This window comes from Chironomus tepperi, unplaced genomic scaffold (assembly GCF_022539635.2).
Source record: "Chironomus tepperi strain 1889 unplaced genomic scaffold, CSIRO-AGI_Ctep_v1 contig_128, whole genome shotgun sequence".
NCBI lineage: Eukaryota > Metazoa > Arthropoda > Insecta > Diptera > Chironomidae > Chironomus > Chironomus tepperi.
In genome coordinates, this window is record NW_027226250.1 from 418881 (window position 1) to 443105 (window position 24225).

The 24225-nt window shown below is 31.5% G+C and overlaps 1 protein-coding gene across 3 annotated transcripts in view; it reads left to right on the forward strand.

Moving 5' to 3' along the window:
• Positions 1-3618: 3618 nt before the first annotated feature.
• dac (dachshund family transcription factor) overlaps positions 3619-24225 on the forward strand; it is an 82696-nt gene continuing 62089 nt past the window's right edge. For all 3 annotated transcript variants that reach the window (XM_070636467.1, XM_070636468.1, XM_070636469.1), the window contains exon 1: positions 3619-4439. In XM_070636467.1, coding sequence (XP_070492568.1) covers positions 3658-4439 — 782 coding nt within the window. In that variant the 5' untranslated portion in view covers positions 3619-3657. The remainder of the gene's footprint in view (positions 4440-24225) is intronic.

The window sequence follows — 24225 nt, forward strand, 5'->3', positions numbered from 1 at the left end:
TTTCATTTGAAAGTCTTAAGAAAAAGTTTTTTTTTTCTTTTTTTTGTGTATTCAAAGTAAAGTCACAGAAGATCCCCCAAAAAAACAAGCGATTGTGGTATAAATTAATAATCTTTGTGAGTTTTTCAAGCCGAAATTTTTTATCAGAAGCGCGAGAAGAAGCAACAAAAAATAGCTATAGAAAGAAAAGCCTTTGAAAAAAAAAATCCTCTTTATATAAATTTAATTGAAAAAGTTGGCAGAAACTTTTTTATTTCTCAGCTTTCAAAATACACGAAAGGAAAGAAAGAACAAATGGAATATAAAGAAGGAAAGAAAAAAATGTCTAAAGTGTATATGGAAAGATGATGTGATGAGCACACGAATGTCCTGGAATTTCGAAATTCGAAAATGATGGAGGGGAAATTGTCTCATCATCTCTGAGCATTTGGTATGTGGGTTATGATATATTTTATGTGAGCTGATGATTCCCTTGAATTGAGGAAATGTTGACTTTTATTTATAAATTTTGCTGTGTGGATGGTTTCTATTTGAAAATTTGTTATTTAAAAATTAGAAGATTTTTGATATTTTATAAATTTTTTATGATTTTCTTGAATTTTTAAGATTTTTTAAATTTTGAATATTTTTAGAGTTTTAAAATTTTTGAATTTTTACAAATTTTGAAATTTACAATTTTGTATGGTTTTCCATAAATGTTTAAATTTTTGAAACTTTTAAGATTTTTTCAATTTTTATAATTTTAAAAATTTTAAGATTTTTTGAAGTTTTAAAATTTTTGAAATTTAAATATTTTCTTGAATTTTTATATATATATTTATAAAATTTTTTTTTTGGAAATTTTAAAATTTTTTTGAATTTTTAATTTTTTTTGGATTTTTTTAAAAAAAATTTAGAATTTTAAATTTTTTTTTAAAATTTAAAAATTTTTTTGATTCTTGAACTCTAAGTATGTTTTCAAAAGGCTTCAGATTTTTGTAAATTTTTAATTTCATAATATTTTACATTTTTGTAATTTTGATAAATTCAAAAAATTTTAAAAATTTGAAAACTTCAATGAATTAATAGAAAATTCTCAATTCACAGCAAATTGCAAAGAGTTAAAAATTTGTAAAATTCTTAAAAAATCCATAAAAACTTAAAAAAGTGTAAAAAAATCAGAATGACACCAAAAAAAAACCAAAAACAATTCCTCGTTGATCATAAAATTCCACAACAAAATGATAAAATAACATAAAATTTTATTAAAATTGCTGAGCATAAATTATATTTGCAGCATGGAATGCAAAATTATATGTTTTTTGTATGTCTCTCATTTGAATTTTTCTTATGCTGCCTTTTTCTTTTGGCATATTCTTCGAACTAAACTAAAAGTTTCTCCTTTTTCTTCTTCTTCTTTTTCTTTATTCCATAGCAGCGAACAAACATGAAGAATAATAATAACTTTGATATTTATTTTATTCAAATTAAACTTTTTTGTGTTCTGTGTATATCCATATACATACATTCAATTTCTTGTGTGTCAATTCACAAACAAATTCCACATAAAATATCATGCAGAGTAGTACAAAAAAAAACCGGAAATCTCTCCTCGTTCTGTAGCTCCGCCTTTATATTAATGTATGTATGAGGCAACAGAAGAAAAAAAAAAGTATGGGTGATGGTATGAGGTAGCTCTCACAATCACACAAACACACGCCCACTCAAAACGAACAACAATTTTTTTGATATTATTTTTCTACTGTTTGTGAATTTGATTGCGATTTTGCTATTTTTGTACGATTTCATGAGAACTTTTTTTTTTCATTCCTCTCCGATTGCTGCTACTACTGCTGAATATATCTCCCCGTAAATGTATGGATTGTGGAGCGCATGACTTTATCACATTGGCCTCAAAAATATTGAAGAAATAAAAAATGTTCAAGTGAGAGAGAAAATTATACTCGTACAAAAATAATAATAATAATCCTTAACCAATACAACAAACATTCGAAATGGAAATGAATTGCTCGAAATCCACACCTTATTTTATATTTTCATTTCAGTTTCAATATGTATTCTGATTCGTTCACAAAAAAGTTGTTGTTTTTTTTTTCGTTCTTTCTTTCTTCTCGTATTTTTTTTTTCGGTGAGTATAGACGACAGGCAGGCAAACGGCAATAGCAGCAGCAGAAGCAAAAGTAGAGAGAATTCATGTATGTGAATGTGAAAATTGTGTGAATGTAAAAACAGATGAAAATAAAAAATATGAATGTTTGTATGTCTGTATGTTCGCAGTTGAACTGTGAGAGAGAGAAAAATTCAGCAATAAAAGCTTTTTACTGCTGCTGTTGTTATTCTTGCTCGAGGATAATGTAAAGAAATATGGTGATATTTGTATGCTGTGGTTTAAGTCGCAATCTAACTGAAAGTTGAGCATCGATCGCAAATAAAAACTCTAATTTGAACTTACAAAATGAATAAAAATAGAAGAATTGAAGGGAAATTAGTGAGTACATCCATACACAAAACTCACTCATTCCCGCCGCCCTGTCTCTCGCTCTCTCTCGCATTCTCGTTTTGTGTATGTTAAATACAAAAAAATTTGTATGTCTGCATGTTTGCTGTTCGTTTTTCGTTCTTTTTTTTCTTTTCCTTTCTTATTGCTCATTGCTCACAATTCAGAGCACTGCTCTGCCGCTCTGTGTGTAAGAGAAAATTTTATTATTCGTGTGACTGTTGTATGAAGGTGATGTGTACAATTTATACCTTATTTTTTTGCTCTGCTATTTAAATTTTTTTTTTCTTCTCTTTCGTTCGATGTCGATTTCGATTCGTTTCAATTGTATATGTTAATGGATGTACAAACATCATCCACCGTTGATCGTATCGGGTTTGTAGAGTATATTTAGTGTGTAAGCGGGCACAACATGTAGCGCGAATTGAGAAACAGAAAAAGAGAGAGGAGAAGCAGAAATAAAAAAAAGAAATATATATACGAATCGGAATATATCTTTAACTAAATAAAAAATAATTTTTTTTCTTTCATTTCAATTTTCAATTCGTATTGAGTATTGCAATCGCAGTTTGTGTCGTGTTCGGTTCGGTTCGAGGAGAACAAAAATTTTTTTTTGCGCGCTGCATTTTTATTCATGAGAATGCTGGAATAAAAAAACATTTTTATTGAACAATTCTTCGATTGATCGTTATGGAAAAAATTATTTTTTCAACCACGAAATGAATTCTAATCGGAAAAATTTTTCTGTGTGAAATAAAATTGAAACTTTTTTGATGAATTTTTGTGTGCAAAAAAAGAAATTTTTTGAATAAAAAACAATTTATTGTGAAATTTTTAAATATTTTTTTGAGTGCAAAAAATTAAAATAATTTGTGCAAACTATTCTGTGAATATAAAGCTATAAGATACAATAATTAAAACAGTTGAACAAACAATTTTTGGCCATTTTCATAAATGGCTTGGTTTTATTAAAACTTTAACGGCAAAATAGCAACGGCATTTGCCAATTTTCTTTAAAAATTAAAGCTTATTTTCAATTTCAAATTTACTTATTTTTTCATATAATCTACAGAATGAATTAAAACTTAAATCATAAAAAAATCTAATTTGTGCAAAAAAAAAGAAAATTAAAAACAGTTTAAAAACATTTAAAAGTTATTATGAGTATGGATTCAGCGATGGATTCGCTATCGACAACAAGTGATCATAGTATTGCATCGTCAAACGAATCAGTACATAATATGCGAAGTCGCTCGCCGCATCGTAATGACTCAGGACATCATAGTTCGCGTCCAAATTCACATGATAAAACGAGAACACCAACGCCTGGCTCACCAATGCCATTTTCTCATAGAGATTTAAGAACTTTACGTGATGGACCGCATAGTCCACTCACAAGTGGTGGCCCTCAAATGCTTCCGATGCCACATCCATTAAGTCCACCACAAGTGTCAACGCCAAGTAATTTGATGGGTATACAAACACGAATGGCACAAAGTTTATCGCATTTGCCACCACATGGTTTGGGACTTTTGAATTCATTTATGCATCATGCTAGTCCACTTGATCTTATGGCTGTCGCACATCATCATGCACCGCCACGTTCATACAATAGTCCACCACCAATAAGCAGTTCCGATCCAACAGCAAACGAATGTAAATTAGTTGACTATCGTGGACAAAAAGTTGCTGCATTCATAATTCAGGGCGAGACAATGTTATGTCTACCGCAAGCATTTGAGTTATTCCTTAAGCATCTTGTCGGTGGACTTCATACTGTTTATACAAAATTGAAGCGACTAGATATTGTGCCATTAGTATGTAATGTTGAACAAGTGAGAATTTTACGTGGACTCGGTGCAATTCAACCCGGTGTTAATCGATGTAAATTATTAGCATGTAAGGACTTCGACATCTTGTACAGGGATTGCACAACTGCCAGGTATGCGGAAATTTTTGTTGCATTTTTTATTTGTGGATTCTTTTTTTGTTTGGTTCTTTTTTAAAAATTGTGCACATTTTTGTGGAGTGGTTTTTGATAAATTTATTAATTTTTAAATAGAAATTTAAATTTTTTTAAGTTTTAAAATAAGAATTTAAATTTGAATAACTTTGAAATTTAACTTTATTAGCAACAATAATAGCTGAATCATAAATTAAAACTAAAAGAAAAAACCACAAAATTCACATAAAATTTGGACAGCTTTAATCTCCTTAGTGCTCTTTCTGGCATTTTATAATGAATGATTTTGTTTAAAATTTCTTAAATTTTTTTTTGTCTTTAAACGCTTCTAAATTTTTTGAGTTTGCGCTTTTGACTTATTGATATAGTTTATGCATCATCATCAAAATATCACATTGATAAATCCGTCAAGTTTTTATTTTTTTGTCTGCAAATTTCAATATTTTTCAATTTTATGTCTAAAAAATTCTGATTTCAGAATTCAAAATTCGTCTGCAAATTTCAAATCTATTAAATTTCAATTCTTCAAATTCAGAATTTTTCATGATTTTCATTAAATATTATTCATACACGCTTGTATGTGTGCAAACGCAGCACTAGAAAAAAGTCTAAAAATTATGCTTATACTAGCATAACATAGAAATTAATCGATGCCAATAGCAACGATGTCGAAGAAGAAGCTGAAAAAAATTAAATGATGCGGTGAAAGGAAAAAAATTAATAATCGTGAATTAAGTAAATTAAAGCGATTTGATTAAGCGGAATGAAGAGCTAAAATAAATGAATAACTGTGAACGGTTTTTGATTTGCTTCCATTTATTTAAAAAATTAAATGCTTGTATTCTCATGAGTGAATGTTATTTTGTGACTTTTTAAAAAATAATTGATAATGTTAATTAAGCTGTATATAGAGACATGCGATTTGATATGCATTATTGCAAAAATTAATCAGTTTTGAATGTTCGTTTAATATTTTTAGACATTTTTAAATTCTAATTACAATTTTAATTTCATTCTAATTATTAATAATTATTTTTTAATTCACAAAATATTTCATCAACTTTTTATTAGTTTTTATGTCAGGAAATTTGAATTATTCTATTAAATTTTATGTCATTCACAAGCGAGATTTTCATCAAATTTGATGTCATTATTAGTTTAGAGTTTAGAATATGAAATTGAGCTTGTTTTAAAGCAAAATCGGCACTGCGATCAATGATCTTATCTATGGTGTGAAAATGAACATAAATTAGCTTGTAATTAGATCAAAATCAGATTTTTAAAAAATAAATTTAAAATTGATAAAAATGCAATTGAACATTTCCTCAATCTCAATCGTAATTGCACTATTGCATTCAATTTAGACATAAAATTGTTTAACATTTTAGATTAAAAATTTCAAATAATTTCGCAAATTCAATTTTCACATGGAAACCTTCAAAAAATGCTTAAAATCATTCCAATTTAAAGTCAAATATTAAACGACAAATGGCCAAACTAGTGAGAGAGATGGAAATATATTTAATATAAAATATAAAAATCGTGCAAGTAGAAAATTACTGCTTTTCAATCATTTTGTATTTCTTATGTTTATAAACTTATTCAATTAATAATAACTCAATTTTGCTGTTTGTTGCAAATATTAATCTTTAAACGATGATGATCATCACCGTTCTCATCATTGCCGTATGGAATGCATCATGAAAAAATTATGAAAGAATAAGATGCAGAGTTGGTGGCTGATTTCAGGTTAGAATCGATAGAATACTCACGCCCGATCGCCACGTATTGAAATGTTGTCGTTACTGCGACGAGACGGCAGAATATTTAGAATCAAGTGGCAACTACTTGGTGAAAACAACCAAATTTTGTGATTCTCGCATGCTTGACGCACAAAAGGTATTTTATAGAAATTCATACAAAATATTTGAAATTTTATGCGTTTTTTGTATCCAGAGCATCCCAACGTGGCCGTTAGGGCACCATGAAGGCTACTTTGACTTCATGATATACCTGAGGTCAAGTTGCAACACAGTTTTGCGTAGCGGAGCATAATTTGAGGAGCACTGGCTTTAACAGAAGGCAAATGACAAATCATCCCAAACCAGTAGCCATCAAAATAGTCAAAAGCAGCCGTCACATTGCCGTCAGGAAATCTTCACGTTTATAGTCAATTTAACGACGTGTCGATGCCCTAGCGAACACTTTGTCCTATTCCGCCAAAGCTAAATGTTCCAAAAAACCAACTCTGCATCATGACTTCTTTCATTTTTCTCTGGTTTGCCCGTTCACATCAAACTGCATGTGATGTGTGGAATGAATTCTTTCTGTTTATAATTTCATATGCAAATTACACCTCAAAAATGCACACCAGCCACATCTCTTTTTTGTTTTCAATTTCTATTTTAATGAAGTCTTTATTTCATCTACAATATAAGAAAAAAAGGAAAGGAAGAAGAAGATCTTCATAACTGACTATTAATAAATTAAAATATAACTAACAACAAAGATCACATCAGAATAATATAAAGTACGAGATGTAAGTGTACCTTCATACAATAATAATTCAAACAGTACAAAGTAAATAGACAAGAAACAAATAAATCATGATCTTATATTATATGATGAGCTAATTGCTATGAGAAGGTAAACTAAAATACTCGAGCATGACGAAAGAGATTAAAAATTGTATGTGGAGCTTCATATAATTAAAAATATGCTCGATTTAAATAATAAGTACACATACTCATAGAATAAATGGAAAAATAAACTGAAATTGTAGAAAAGATGAAAATTATTAGCATGATTTGCGTCCATAACTCGATTGTAGGCAGTTTATTAAGAATTTCAAGCTGCAGACCCTAACAGAGAAAAATAACACTTTTAGGGACCGTAGTTGTATAGCTGTACCATAAAACAGGCTCTTTGTTTGTTGGAGAGATCCATACCTACACATAGCTATTCAGTGAGATACAAGGCTCCATTTGGAAGCCACATGCATTTTAGAGTCCATCTGGAATTCCTATTAACTCCATTTGAATTCCTCTTCATGTTTTGTGTCACTTGGGCTTAGAAACCCTTTATAAATGATGTTAATCCACAAATATACGTTTCCTTACTTACTTACTTCGTTGATCGTACAGATAAATTGTGATCCGTAACCTCTCTCAGATGACGCCTTTAAAGTTGGTTCTATCGCTGGTTTTCGTCTGCCAATTTACAATACTAAGTGCCTATCTAAATCTTATTCTTGGATTGAATAGAATTTTGATCTTTACAAGACCCTCTAATTCCTGACCATAGTCCATTTTACTGTGCATAATCGAGTCTTCTTCATCTTAAACCCCCTCCAACCCGAACACTTGACGCATCATTCAACAAAGCAACTCCTCAATTATACCCGAAACCATTGAATACCTCCAAACTTATTCCAGCATTCATAGCCAATTCAATGGTTTCATGTTAACAAGTTGTTTGTGAGGAAAATGGTGATTGTATGAAAATTGAAGATAAATACAGATTTCCAGATGCATATGAGCAATTGCAAAATATATAAAGCATTTAAAATCATGAGAACGAAAACAAATGAAAAAGAAATGTAAAACCGCGATGATGATCATCATCATTTGGTGAAATTCCTTTTCAAAAGCATCAGTAGCAGTAAAAGTAGCAGCCGTTTTGTGGTGGCTCACTGTTATTTTTAATGTGTTTTGTGGCTGAACAAGATGAAATGAATGAATAAAAGTATAATAATAATACAGAAAAGAATTAAATCACGGTGGTCGTCAATATTAAAAGAAATCTGATCGTTTTGTGTGGGTTCGCTTGCTCCACACTTGTAATTCCTGTACAATAATAATTTCCCTGTTTATTTACCTACTAATCCCTTAAATGCTCATGAGCAATTTTTGTTATTCCTGCAAATCTAAATTTAATGTAATTTCCAACATCATTATTATGTTGGCTGGTGTAAAACGATATCTAAGTGCGGTTTCCCCCCCGCAAATGGAACAACATATACCAGAATATATAAAAAAAAATCATTCCATTCAATATCAATGCATGTATGTATATCCATTACAATTGCCCGGGCGGCCTTACCGTATCGATTTGTGAGTACATTGTACATGTGTATGATGATGGCTCATAATTTTATGGGCAATTAAATACAATTGTGTTTCAAATTACTTTTCAATATGTATGCTAATTAAGTGCACTTATTTTCAAGTAAATTTACGTTTATTTGATTTCAGTTCACATTTTTATTTTTATTCTCTATCTCTCTCTCACTCACTCCTCTCGACATCATTCGGACCCACCCATTTTTACTATAATAATATTACTTTTTTACTTTTTTTATTTCATATATATGTAATATATTTGCTGCCTGTTTATGACTTAACCTGCCTGCTTATAACACTTGATAAAAATCATTCACTTTACTATTTTAAATAATCGATTGCGCCTCGATAAAAATAAAGCATATAAGCATATGAGAAATTAAATAAAGAGATACAAGTTGGAAATTTGTTACTTAAATGATTTGAACCTTTTTGACGCAGTTTTCAATTTATAGGGAAGGCTTAAAGTTGTTAACTGAATTCTAGTACTAAATGTTGAGCGTGAGGAAATTGTAGGATACTCCTTAATTATTGGGTACTCAAGTATCGAAAAGGTTTTCACGATTTCCCTGTCTCGCAGGATTTTTGGAAGGCAAGAAGGAACTGAACGTAAAATTTACACAAATTCTCGTTCCGTTCCCGCTGTTTTAAAACTCTACTACTGAATATTGACCTAAAACGCAAATATATGTAGAAAAATCATGTACCAGCATGAAATATCTCTGAGTTTGATTTAACTTTGATGCAATAGGCCCTCTGATTCGGATCTCACAAAGTCCTACCTCTTTGCTATGACATGACATAATTGGTTTGACTAGAAACAGAGAAAAAAAACACCCAAATTCGTCTAGATATTCCCTGGAAGATCAAACCCGGCTCGTTAGGGTCGATAGGCTGACACTCTAACTAATATGCCACTGTTGCTTTTTCGCTGTCTTTGAAGTGCTGTCCTAAAACTTATAATATTCTCAACAATAATCCAAATAAGTCACAAAGTGTCTAATGGTTTACTTAATTTCCAGTTCTAAAGGTTTTCTATCCCCTCATGTAATCTTTATAAATCACAACCAACCCAATCTCAAAAATTATCAAAATCTCAAATCCAATTCCTAGTCAAAACGCCAACAACACCAATTTACACGTCCTAACCACGCGCTAATAATATCGAATAGAGATAATAATTATTGAATATTTAATAAATTGATAGAATTAGCATGTTGGCTATTAGTTTTTTCCATTAATTTAATTACATAGAGACGCTTGTCGGCACTTAATCGGTTTTGATTTAGAAACGGAATATTATCACAAGACAGAAAATAAAATATTGTGTAAGCAATGGACATTACTGTGCAGTCTGTATTGCGTTACTTTGTATATAAAATTGTTTGATTAACAATATAATTTATATAATTTTAAGTTTGATTGTGGAGGTTCTCACCTTGATAATTATCAGTGATAATTGTATGACTTTATTGAATTTAATTTGAATTATTGAAAAGATTTAGATGTCATGAGACTGAATAATTATAGTGGCATGAATAAATGTCAAAACCTAATTCAATAAGTCCATCCTATCCGAAATTTCTGATTAAATTTCCAACAAAAAGACATGTCTATGGATGCAAATGAAGTTCCATATCCAAAAAACTTTTATCGTACCCAAAATAAAAATTGTCCACATCTCTACTGCAGTCCATACATCAACATGATTGCATTAAAAATATTAAGTTCCAACATATGACAAGAAGTGTCCATTGTTTTGCCATTGGACATATAAAATATATATATACATAGAATGAGAATGGCCAACAATTGCCAAATTGCAGTCAGCAAAAATTAAATATTTGTTTAATGCAGGAAGAACCTGAAAAGGCAATTTGCCATTGTAAACGAATCGCATTTATGCATTTCATCTCTCTTTTATATGCATCTACAAAATAAATATACTTTTTCCATGTAGAATATTGCATTCGATGGCATAAGCCATGTGTATAGGAATGAGAAGGAAAGCCACATAACACGACAACTCAATATTATAATTGAGATAAAATTAAATGCTGCAATTTATGCTGGTTCGGGATGGTACACAAAATGTTTGTATTTTTTGTGAAAAATAAAATATTTTCTGGACAACTCAATTTTCGATTCGGCAATATAGTTGCATGAATCGAGTGTCCATTATGAATATTATGAATATTGTTATTGTAAAATAAATAAAACAAATTTTTCATCTCTCAATGCCATGAAGAGTATTGTTGCAATTTGTTGAGTAATTGGAAACAAATATTATTTTTTAACAAATAGGAAGCTACAATTGCCGTTAAAGCGATTTATATAAGAGTTTGGGTGTAGCTAGGACAGTCTGAAATTGTTGATGACTTCTCATACATTCCTTGATTCATTGAGACCATGAGAGCGACATAAACTAGGCAAAGGCAGCCTTATAGTATAATTATGTGTTGTAAATGATACTCTAAAGCATTAAAAGAGACACAAATCATGGTAGTCATGGAACCTAGCCTTCTTAAACAGAAACCTTTAATTTCCAAATGCGAGATTCAAACGTAGTTCCAAAGCATGATTGGTCTATAATAGGGTTTGACCAAGAACAGCACGCCTGTGTTTCCTGCATTTTAAATACGCAGAACTGCAGTTTTCGGTTGAATCAAAAAATTCGTCCAAGGAACATGTCAGCGTTTTGTGTCTGAAGGCTTACAATTTTTAATGAACACCAGAGTTGGCAGAACCCTAATATGGAAGACTCAGCTGAAGTGCATTTGTGAACTTTTGGAATCTGGATCCCCAAAGTCCTACCAACTATGGTCTGCACTCTATCGTCTGATCACCAAAACTCAAAATAATCATATAAAATCATCGCTTTTCACTCATCAAAAATTTTTTAATTTTGAATCCACTAAAAAAAAATTTCAATACATAAAGGACAATAAATATTGTCATCGTCATCATCATCATCACAGTCGTGTGTAAAATCATATTATATTATGAATGTCCATGGCATATTGTGACTGTAATTATAAAGCATTAATAATAATGGTAGCGCAAGTAAATTAAATTGTAGTTATTGCCAATAAAACCGTTACTGAACAACTCAGTCATATATATGCATATGAATTTATAGACAGATGCACTTATGCATATTGTCCCATGGTAAATTGTATCTCTTTTGATTGATGAAATGAACAAAAATGTATATATATACTTTTATTATTATTATTTGCATCGGCACGTACCGGACTTTATGATGAAAATGTAAATGTTTGATGGCAGCAATTAATTAAAATAAATTCATTGTATTTACCGTGGACTATTGACTTCAAAAAGGGGATTAATGGGGAAAATATTTATTATATTGGTTAAAATTTACAATTTTCAACTGATTTTTCATATATATCCATTTTATGGTTTCATGGGGATTTAATTCGATCACTTCTGATGCTTATGAATCCTATGGATGCACCTTTAAGGAGGTGATGTTCCTAAAATTTTCATATCCATATATGCCACTTCTTCCATGCTTTCCAACCACCTATAACAAACATAAACACGAAAATAATATCATCATTACTGCCTTTTATCATGATGGACCGATTTGAATGACCGATGACGAGTGCATACGCAATTCATCACTCATATGTGCGTATTGTTTGCATACACAAACTACAAAAAAAAATTATGCCCCGCATGACATTTTAATTTGTATAAAGTCATCATGATGATCATGATGTCAATGTTAAAATGCAATGCGGTTAGATGTGCATCTCTGTGACAAAACAACATTGCATATACACACGCAGATCCCTGTCGACGACTGAATAAACAATTTGGTCAGCGGTCAAAGAAAAATATTTATAAAAATGCACAATAATAATTCAAACACTGTGCATTATTCTATTCTGTTTTATACTGAAAAAGTTGTTCTCTTTTATTTATTTTTCATATTTTTCTTTAGTACTGAGTAAATGAACAGTGAGAAAAACTATTTCATGCATTATGCTGCACACAATTTTTTGTTTTGTTTTTTCATCAAATTCACCACTTTTTTAAACGTTTTGTTAGAAATATTTAACTTTTTTTGTTCAAAATTCATCTCTTGATACTTTTTTTGTGTGCAACTTTTTGTGTTAAAAAGCAGTTGAATATTAAATACATCATGAGGGTCAGCGTACGCGGTTCTTTTCAACATTTTATACAATATTCTGAACAAAAAAAGGATGAGTTAATTTTAAGGAATGATCATCAACTTTGAAGTTTTGATGATTAGATGAACGATATCTTGATTATGGTGAGCTATGAATATTTTAAGTTTACTGAACCTGTGAGCTTAAATTTGGTGGATGGCGCAAAGGTTTAGTATTCATGAGTTTGAGGCCAGATAAGATCAATTCGTTGTCATCTTCCAAATCATTAATCATATCATTAGATATGCATCGTATTACTTTCTCTAAACAGATGTGAGTCCAGCAGCAAACTAAAAGCTCTTGGGATCTTAGAACTATTAGCATTGAAGATAGTTCCATTAAAATATGATTATTAGAAAACCAGCCATAAATATCATCAAAGAAACCTATTTCTACTCTATAAATCATAGGTTTAGGTCACTTTAAGTTGACTTTAATGCATTGTTAATGAAAAACTTTAAATCAAGGATCACCATCAGTGCCCAAAGCAAACTTGACATGTATGACAATCTGCCAACTAAAACTGATTAATTTTTTCAAATTATCTGAATGATTTATCTTTGTTTTCGTGCTGTGCCATTAAAAATTAATTACAAGTGCACAGTCAGTGTTGCAGAAGCAACAAAATACAACAATTAATTGCAATTTTTTTTCTCTATCTGTCCCGAGCAGTACATGGTGTTTGGTTAGGGCACGACCAAGTTAATAACCCGCCGTATTTACTGCAAAATGGGAATTGCCATCTGCCAGTCTTCTAGGCAGACCAAGAACGTACTCTCAAGAGCAGATAAGACTGAGAGCAACACTCACGAGCATGCTTGTTAAGTATATTTAAGGCAAACAAGCTCTCGAGAGCATGCTCTATGCATGTTAGGGCCTAAAAGTACCATGACGACAGATTTCGACCTTGTTATCGATGAACCGGCGCATTCGTTTCACCACATTGTGCTCCTCGGATCCCTTTTCACTTCTGTCTCACTGACTGTTTCTCTGTGAATGAATCTCACTCAAATATAAATTTGCAGCATTTTACTATTTAAATAAAATAAGCGAAAATTGAAAAATACTGAGATAAAAATTATGAATAGATTGTAATTAATTTTCACATCTTGACTATATATATTTTATGGGAATCATGAGGTGTAACAGAGTTGTTGTTTGCGTGTTGTTTCAATTAAGATTTTGAGTGTAATCTCTTTATGTTAACTAATTGAAAATGAGGATTAAGTTCTGCGTCGAAGAAAATGTAAATCTAATTGTCCAGTCCGTCATTAATGCTTATTAACTTGATGATTTATTAGCATGTATCGGAATATTAAAATTATATTTTGCCAACCCTGAAAAATAATTAATATCTCTGGGATGTAACTGAATTTTATTCATTCAATAGTGGAAATACACACATGCAAAGACATAAAATTAAAAAGCAATTTGAGGAGTTCCACAAACGGAATTTTTGCATGTAAAATTTTTAAACCACAAAAAAAATTGTATTTTCTCATTTCCATTATTTGACAATTATCAGCCATTAAGAAAACATTCAGGCTATTTATTGCGTAATTTGCTGTTTTGTGGCCTTGTTCTTTTTTTACACTTGAACGACTTTGAAAATTATTCTATGCATATTCTTTCGACGTGAAATAAATATTTCTCATTCTATCGCACAAGCATGCCTTGATGTGTGTTTGTGTTTATGCTGAATGTTTGCTTTAATGTCAAACTAACGTCAATCGATTGTTAGAATCACGGTTGGATTGATTTAACATTTTGTAAACTTTGTAGCGCATTTCTTGGATTTTTGGAGGAATGTTCTCATAATATCTTCAGGTTTTACGTTCTAAACCAGAGGTGGGCACATGACATTAGGTTCGTGGCAATTCCAAGTGTGGCGAGGCACACAGGTTGCCCTATGAGTAGCCGACACACTTCTAGAGCGACACATTATGACGATGATGATCAAATGACATCTTAAATACATTCAACATGGCGGTATTGTGTCGCTCGGGTGTTGTGCGCTTATCAATGACCAAATCTGAAATTTTGTATTTCGTCAAACTTTTCCCGACACACCTGAGATTGTGTCGCGTTACAGTAGAGTGTCGCATAGGAGTAGTGTGTCGCGTTGTAGTAGTATGTTGCGTTACAGTAGTGTATCACGTTACATTAGTGTGTCGCGTGGGAAACTCCGATACCAACTCTCCTTCAAATCAACAACACCCCCTTAAAACTAGAACCTCAAAGTTTATTAACCCAATTCCACACAACACCAAAGCTTAAATAAGATGAAAATTCAATAATTGGGCATGCATTTGATTTCAATCGGATATGCATGCAGCACTCAAATCAACATTCCTCCTTTGCATAAGTCACAAGAGCATGTGTACAACAGGATATTTGTGGATATTTTCCTTACATGCAAATAACATTAAAATTACTTTTAACATGTTTTTCTATTTCAAATGCACAATTGTGTACGTACACATACAATCCATCCATTTATATCATTCATTCACCTATAAATGCATATACAAAAGTAATATTTAACTGTTAAAATGTAGTAGCGAAAAAATGAATCAAAGAAAATTTCTACATTCGTGATGAATTCACTTCAAATATAACTATATTTTAATTTCTGTATTCATTCGCCTTCTGCTGTTCTCAGTCAATATTCATATGTATGCAAATAAGTACAAGCTATAATTTGTGAGTGTTTATACAATTGATATTGCCCCTAGGACTAATATAGGCAAATGAATTAAGTTAGAAAGCAGATCAAAGCGACTTCAAGTGATTGGAGTTGGAGTTGGATGTGATTGTGTCCTTAAAGTTCATTAATTACGTCTAATCTAAGGATATTAAGTCAAGAATCTTGTTTATCTAACTTACAATGAGCATGCTCGAATGATGCCGCAATTGAAATTGTCTAGGTTTTGGTATGTTAAGACTCCATCTGTACAGCCAGTCAAAATGCCTCAAACTCATCCAAAATGACCATAAACCTTCAAAACATCAGCACATCTAATCGCAAAGAAATGGAAAAAGTGCATTCGTGCAGTGAAATGAAATAAAAGAAAAACGAACAGAAATGGATATTTACGTATGCAAAGTAGTTACTACTGTTTCTTCATCATTCACTCTCATTTGTAATTTTATGATTTGCGTTATTAAGTTCAAATGATATGATACAACTGTAAATCGTACATTGTATACCAATCTTGATATCAATTTTAATTTCATTTTAAATGTCATATGAAAGCGGAAATCTCACGGAGCAATAAATTGATGTGATTTCACCTATTTATTTTACAATCGATTGCGATTAATAAATCATCATAGATGAAATCTAATTATAGTTGCATAGATATGTTTCGTATCGATAAAATGCTGTGAAATTGAAGTGCAAATAAAGGCATTGAATAATGGAATGAGGAAAAATAAGAAGAAGTGGATGAAGTTGGGGAGGAATGTGGGATTGATGTCTCTAAACGCGATTAACCCGAAACTCACACTGCGTAGGAATGACCAAAAATTAAGCAAGCTTCTGGTTCAGGTCGGAATTGACGAAATCTGGCCTCATGTCAGATTCGATGGCAATAAGCCTCCGGGCAGAGTTGCATCGATCCAAAGTCACATTCTAGGACATTTCCACACCGTATGCCTTCCGGGTTAACATTATCAATATATAGATTTTAGAAGAATTTGTAGTCATCCAGAAAACATGCAACCTTAATTCACACAACATAAAATTTTACACCTTTCTATCAACACCGAATAGCTAAAACGCGCTATGTTCATAAAGACAAAATAGCAAGCAAACATAAAACGGTGAATAAAAAAAGAGAGAAGAAGAAGAAAAAAATATTGAGCTTGTGAGCAACAATCATAGCATTGAATATCATTGCATAAATTATTTAATATCATGTGTTTGCATTTTAATGCTTAATATTTACATGTAAAGAGCTTATTAAAATTATTAAATCACATAAACCGGTCATGCTAGGTGAAAAAAATATGTATACGATTGAAACATGAATATAGACACCACAAAAGGAGACTTTGTTTCTTCTTCTTCGACATTGTAAAGAGCTTTGAATTAAAGACTTATTTAGTATGTGGAAATGATGGGGCATGAAGCGCATTTTTGAAAATTAGTTAAGTGACATAAGAGTTGCAAGCTACTTAAATGGATTTTGGATGGAATTGCATGAATTGTGGTATGTAGAGAGCAGTATGTATAATAGGCTACTTAATCTTAATATTTATAAACTTAGTAACGATCCATGATCTCCTTTGGATGTCTTCAAAAGCTGGCTCTATCGCTGACTTCTGTCCGTTAATTACCAATACTAAATGCCATAGGATCTCTATTAACAGCTCTTTTCATGAGCTCTTGAGCCTTTTTCGTGCTTTTATTCGATCAACAAAATAAGACTCAATAACCTTGCTCACTGGAGCTTCCATAGGTATTCTAACAACATGTCCTGCTCAACGGAGCCTGTTAACCTTCTCTAAATGGCTGATATTCTCGTTAATTTCACATTCATTAGCTAGAATTTAGACTAAACCAATCAATTGTGCCCTTCAATACCCGAATAGTCAAATTAAATCATTGAATTGATCCAAAATCCTGTACCAAGCCGATGTGACTCTGACATGGTGTCAGATTTAAACCATATCAGGCAACAAGTCAGAGTCACGACACCCTGAACCTGATTTTAGATCGATTAACTGATTCATGCTATTCAAGATAGAATCACAAAACGCCCCACAGAGACAATCAGCTAATCCTCAGACAAAATGATGCCATTTCATTTAATTATGCAAAACTTGAGCTAAAATCATGTCTACAAGTATTGTAAACAGTTTATTTCTCATTTTTCATTTATATTCAATAAGAAATTGCTGAAAGATAATAACTTTTTTTGTGTTGTACAACAGCTGAAATCGAGAGAGATGGAGAAATTGAACAACAAAAGTATATAAATAATTGAAGAGGTGTGGCTTTAGCAGATTTATTGATCATTTTTTTTTCGCAATTGCAAAACGATTTCTTTTTTCCTTTAATATTTCTGATGCCTTTGTACATCCATAATTGCATAAATTTTTTTGTTATGTTACGTTTTCCTTTTTTTTTTCACAAGAAGAAAAGATCATTTAAAGAAAACAAGCAAGAGATATTTAAGTAGCAAACTTGATGAAGGATTTACCAAAGAGATATATTCAACGGATCGATACGGCACTCAAGTTAAGTTCCATATTCTGATTTTCAAACAAATAACAAAAAAATTTATTTCACGATTTTCGAATTATGAGTAAAACTCGTCTTTGTTAATACATTCATCATGGCAAATAAAAAATGATATTGAGTTCTGCATAACAAAAACACAAAGGGCACTTATAGCAATCGCATGTAATTTCCCAAAGGTGCTTCTTGCTGCTCTATGCACCTTACTTCGTGCGATTTATTAATTTGTGTACGAATGTATAAGTGTGTTTGTAAACATTTAAATGCACTCGCAGTAAGCTGTTATAGAGGAATTAAAGTGTGCTCAATGGAGTCATTTTGGGTTTTGTGCTCTTCGGCTAATCACGTTTAATGATGTTCATCACTAAATATTAATTGAATATCGCTGGCCGTACAGATCAATTGTGATTCATGATATTTCCTTGATGCCACCTTAACCTGGCACTGTCGCTTGACTTCATTTGCCAATCCCCAATGCCAGATGCAGTATTGTCTCTGTTGGCAGTTTCATTCCAAGGGTTCTATTATAAGTTTATAGACCATTTAAGTTAAATTTCATGCAATTTATATGAAATATCTCGATAGACCCCCTCCCCACCTTCTACCCCGCATATTAAAAATATCACCTTACATAACCAAATGCGTCATATCCGCACATCCGTAAAATATTTCATACATATTTTTCCTACTCATTTTTCGTTGTTCTACATGAAGTCAATTATCATTCTTTTAATTCTATACACTTAAGCCATGACTTGCCATATGGACTGACATGCACATACAATAGTTAAAATGCAATGAATAAGCTTCGCATATTAGCCAAGTCGGACATTCTGTCATCTGGTAAACCCAATAAGTAACTTTTTTTCCATTCGCAATTGCTGTTATTTGTTGTTGTTGCTGGCTGTTGCACTTGTGTTGTTTTTATTATTTTTAACTTCTCTTGATAAAATAATTATTGTTTTCAATAAATGTACGTTTGGAATGTTTCTCTGTCTGTTTCGTTTGCTACTCACATTTTTTGCTACCAAACTCGATTCGCATTCAAAGCAAATGCTTAGAGGGCAAATGTGTATGCATTGCAATCGAAATGAAAACGAAATGGAATGAAATAAAATTTTATGTAATTGATGAAAATTAATGGAGATTGAGCTGAATTGAGGTTTTTATGGATGATGATTCTTGGAAATGGATTGCAAGAAGATTTAGTTTGAAGTCATTTTGTAGAGTTCTCATGGTTGGTTTTTATGATTGCAAATTATTGACTATATCATGCGTATGAGATTAAAATTCTATAGAATAAGCTAAAACCTTAATATCCTGAAAGCATGTCATATACATTTCATTTAAAGAAAGCCTTTCCACTCACTTTAAGTCCACCAAATTAACACGAATCAAAGTACATCAAAAAAAGATCAGAAACAAAGCGAGCACGATCGATACATGTCCATTTAAATACTACAATAGGTAAAAAAAAGTAAGAAGAAAAGAAGTAAATTTGCCAGCCCACCACTCAAAATCAGATTGGAAATGAAATGTACATGATGTACATGGTCTTCATAACTTATCAAGAGTGAGAAACCGCGAGCGGTGCCTTTTTTTCTTTTATTTTACTTTATTCTCAATCTCATCGGTGGAATGATATAGCATAAATTGATGAATATAAAAAAGCAAATACATCAATACGATGATGATGATGATTCTATACGCTTGTAATATTTCCAATTTGATTTGAATTAAAAATATTTATTTTATTTCGATTTCAATTCTACTCTCATTGTATTATTAAGATTCGCTGTGTCCCTCCCTTCTCATTGAAATCAAATCAGTTTTCAAATTTTTAACTTTTTCTTCATTTCATACTTCTTTTATGTGTGCCTTTTTTGTTAGGAACGGTCAAACAGATATTTACTTTTTTTTTCGGTTATTGAAAATCAATTTAAATCTGATTCTCTTCATTTATGCTGAATCTAAGTAAGAAAGACATGTGAAATTGTTTTGGGTATGATGCAGTGATTCTCAATGTGTAGTCTGCGATACAGTTGTGCATAATAACACCCTATACTCACTCATACAATTTTGGACCATTGATTGCTATTTTGATAATGGAATTTGAGGCATATCCGAATAGCACAAGTCGATTATCCACAATCCGACACCAGGTCGGCATGACTCTGACATACTGCAGCATATAAGCCAAATCAGGTACCAAGTCACAGCCATGCCGACCTGGGACTGGATTTTTGATCGATTAACCGATTTGTGCTATTCGAGATAAGCACAGACACGCGGAAACAATTGAAATCACCAAACTTACATTATTTCTCCTTTTACAGCATCCACAAAAAGTCCGTTTATTTTACGTTTTGTAATTACAAGGCGGATCATGTCGATAGAGAACACGAAAAGAGAACCGAGACGTAAAAAATGTAAAAGAATCGTTTAAACGAGAAGCAAAGTGTGGCACTTTTAAGGTTCCTTTTTGTCAATATCAGTGTGATCAAACAATTTTTATTGATCTGAATATTGAAACGCGAGTCGTTAGACTTTCTCACAATTTTTTAAGCGCCATTTGAGCTCAATATGTATATACATCTATCTATGAGTCTATCGACAAATCCCATTAGTTTCAACTTTTTCTCGACTGCTTACCTCACTACGCGAACATGAACAATTAATTTAGTTTTATTGCCTAGGCATTTGATTTTTTTTTTCTTTTTTCATTTGCCTTCTGTGTGAATTCTCAGCATAAAGAGCGCTACGAAAAAAATATGTATAAAGTCTAGTAAAAAAAACATTGATCTCAATTCATTTGATTAATGATCACCTTTTTCTTGAATCGATCAATGTTTTTGCTGTTGCTGCTGCTGCTCGTATACTTCAACTTCTTTCTCACTTCTTTATAATGAAATGATCACTAATGAATTTCTAATTTGACTCTGCTTGTATTGATAGACATGATATAAGTTTGAATGAATGAATGAAAGTTTTGTTTTTGGAGATGGGAATTAAATCATTTTTTGGACAGGACTGCAAAATTAAGTCTATTTTTAGATTGTATTTCGGATTTCGGAAACACTCAGGAGCATGCACCAAGTTCATTCTGAATACAAAATATTCTTATCGTGCAAATATCCCGAATATCACAAATCGGTTAATCGATCTAAAATCCGGAACCAGATCGGCGTGACTTTGACTTGATATTAGATTGGATTTGAATCCGCTCATCATGTCAGAGTTACACCAGTCGGTTGCCAAATTTGACATCAATTTAGCAATTAGTTGTTCTACAACAGCATACAACTCATAGTTACGATGTCTGAAGCAGGCTGAATGTGTTATTCATAGCAAACAATGAGCATACTTACGTAAAAAAGCGTGCTCATGAGTATACTCATTCAATATAATTTAGCATGCTGAATTTTGCGAGCATATTCTATAAGTGTATTTAGATACCATGATAGTAATTAAGCACCGCAGTACTAGACCTATAAGCAATTGAGCCATCACTGAACAATCGATCCACATCACTCTATAGACTGGAAAATAACAAATTAAACTTGTAGCTTAAAATAATTTAAAACTTATGCCTTCTTTATAATTCCAAAGAAATACTCCACATGTCATGTAGTTGCTAATCTAAAGCTCAAAAAAATTAATTCTCACAATTCCCACAACAACAACAGAAAAATTCAACAGAAGTCAAAAATCACGAGAAAGTAGCAAGCAAAACGCCAAATAATAGTATTAAAAATATTAATAACAATAATAATGATAATCAAAAGATCAATAGATTTAAAGATTAGTCTGATTCGATTCTATTCATAAGAAATAAGCAATAAAAAAAAGTATCTCAGATAATACCATTTCCATTGCTACCAAACTAATCAAGTAAAAACTTCTTATTGTTCTTCATTTGAGCTACAAATAAATTAGTCATGGAGAATTTTTTATTGCTTTAGCTTCTAGTGATATATGAAAGCGGTTGGCTATGGAAAAATTTAAAATTCACAAAAAGTAAATTTTGTATGGTGAAAATTGAAATTGCAAACTGGTAAAAATAAAACAAAGTTTGTCAATAAATATTTTTAAATATCAAGCAATTTGAAACTGAAATAGGATTCTTTTAGCATGCTTTTGTATGAAAATTCAAAACCGCGGTTTTTGAAAACAATGCGGTTTTTCATTAATAATAAAAAAAAACGAGCGCGAGCAGACACGTCGATGCAAACATATATATCGCCACATTTTATCCCTTGAAAAGCAATTTTTCTATCCCGAAGCTATTATCAAAGCGTTTACTGAATCTGTAGTGAAATTTATAAAAGAAGACGAGAGGAAATGAATTTTGAATCGGGTGGGAATTAACGCATTTATTGGTGTTGTACGAGATTTAAGGTTGATATTAGTTCGTTGTGAGTCGAGTTGCCTCGGTGGGCAAATGGTTTCGTGCTTCGGTACCTAATACTGACCAAGTGGTCATGGATTCGACACTTGGCAGGAGAAACTTATTTATCTGTCTTTTTTCGAATCATATGCAGTCGAAAAACGGCTCAAAGCCTCTCTTTGTAGGTTAAAGACAATAAGCAGATAATAGCGCCATCAAGGGAGTTGTTCTGATCCTAATAAGCTGTAGGTCTATAAGCATGCAGTGGTCTGACGCACCATCACTGGATAAACAACCATTAGAACAATCAAGCCCTAGTCCAGCTCAATGATCTTAATACCTAAAGGTTTCAATAGTTCGTTCCTAGCTTATCCTAGTCATGAATCAATGCCTTTGCCATATCGAAAATCTAGAGAAAATCGAGCTCACAACAACAAGTTTATTTGTAAATGGATAACTAATCGCTTTTTTCTATTCTTAATTCAGAGATATCACAATGATCTAGAATCGAAAAAAATGTTCACAAATCAAAAGTGCGGTATTTACTTTTGGAAGCATGAAATTTTTAAAAACAAAATAACCGTTATTTTTGTATTTAGAAAATTTGCAATTTTCTTGGTGTTCTAAGTGTTTTTACTTAATTTCTTTTAAAGATCACTAATAGTTTAGCAAAATGTGAACATTTAATGAAAAAATTATTGGTGAACGACGTTTATTAAGGCAAAAAAATTTACCTCTGGACTCAATATCTCTTTAATGGGCGAATTTCTTAATATTAAGACATCAACACAAAGCTCAAAAAGTTTCGCTTGTCTCCCGGTTCTGATAAGTTATTTAAGTTCGTTCCATTTTTACTGTTATATGCTTAATTCCTAATTTAAACTTTTGACATTTAAAAGATCAAAAATCGAAAGCGTAAGTAAAATGAGTCTAATTAATAGAAATATTAACGATTTAAAATTTCACTGAAATTGTAAACAAAAAATTTATGATGTTCAAAATTAATGTCACAAGTTAGACAGCAAATTGAATCCAGAGAAAATACCAATAGAGCAATAATCAGGCAACAACAAGTTTATTTGTAAATGGATAACTAATCGCTTTTTTCTATTCTTAATTCAGAGATATGTATGTACAATTTAATGCTATATTCCTCTGCTTCTGCTTTTTCTGCCGTTCAATTCCGTATAAAATATTTTCTGTTTCATTCTCCTTCCCAACAAAATCGATTTATATGAAAAAGAAATGAGAAATGAGAAAAATATGTTACAGTTATTAATGAACATTCGACATTTCAACCGAGTTGTTGTTGTTGTTTCAGAATGAATTTTTATGATGATTCCTATTTCGTCATTTGTTGTGCTAGAAATTTCAACTCCAATCATCATTTATATTTTTTTTTTTTGACTTCTCAGCTTGATTTGACTTCTGATTTTTACGGGTTATTAAGGTGGAAATATAAATTATCGGTAGACTTGAATGGAATTAGATATCGAAAGTGGGATGAGGATATTTTAATGAGTTTTAAATATTTTTTCAAGTTAATGAATAATTTATGAATTAAAAATCAAACTTTCTGCATGAAATCTTAACAAACTAACATAATTTCTATGGGGATCGTTCAGTTATGACATCCAGGAAAGGATTTTATATGGAAGTGATGTAAGAAGTGATTAGAATTTGGATCAACCTTTATAGACAATCATCATTCTCACATGATACCGTGATGGCATTAACGCCATCACACTTTAAGCTATATGTAAGAGAATTTGTCATTATCAGAGTAAGGCGTCTGTAGCCGAGTCATACTAAG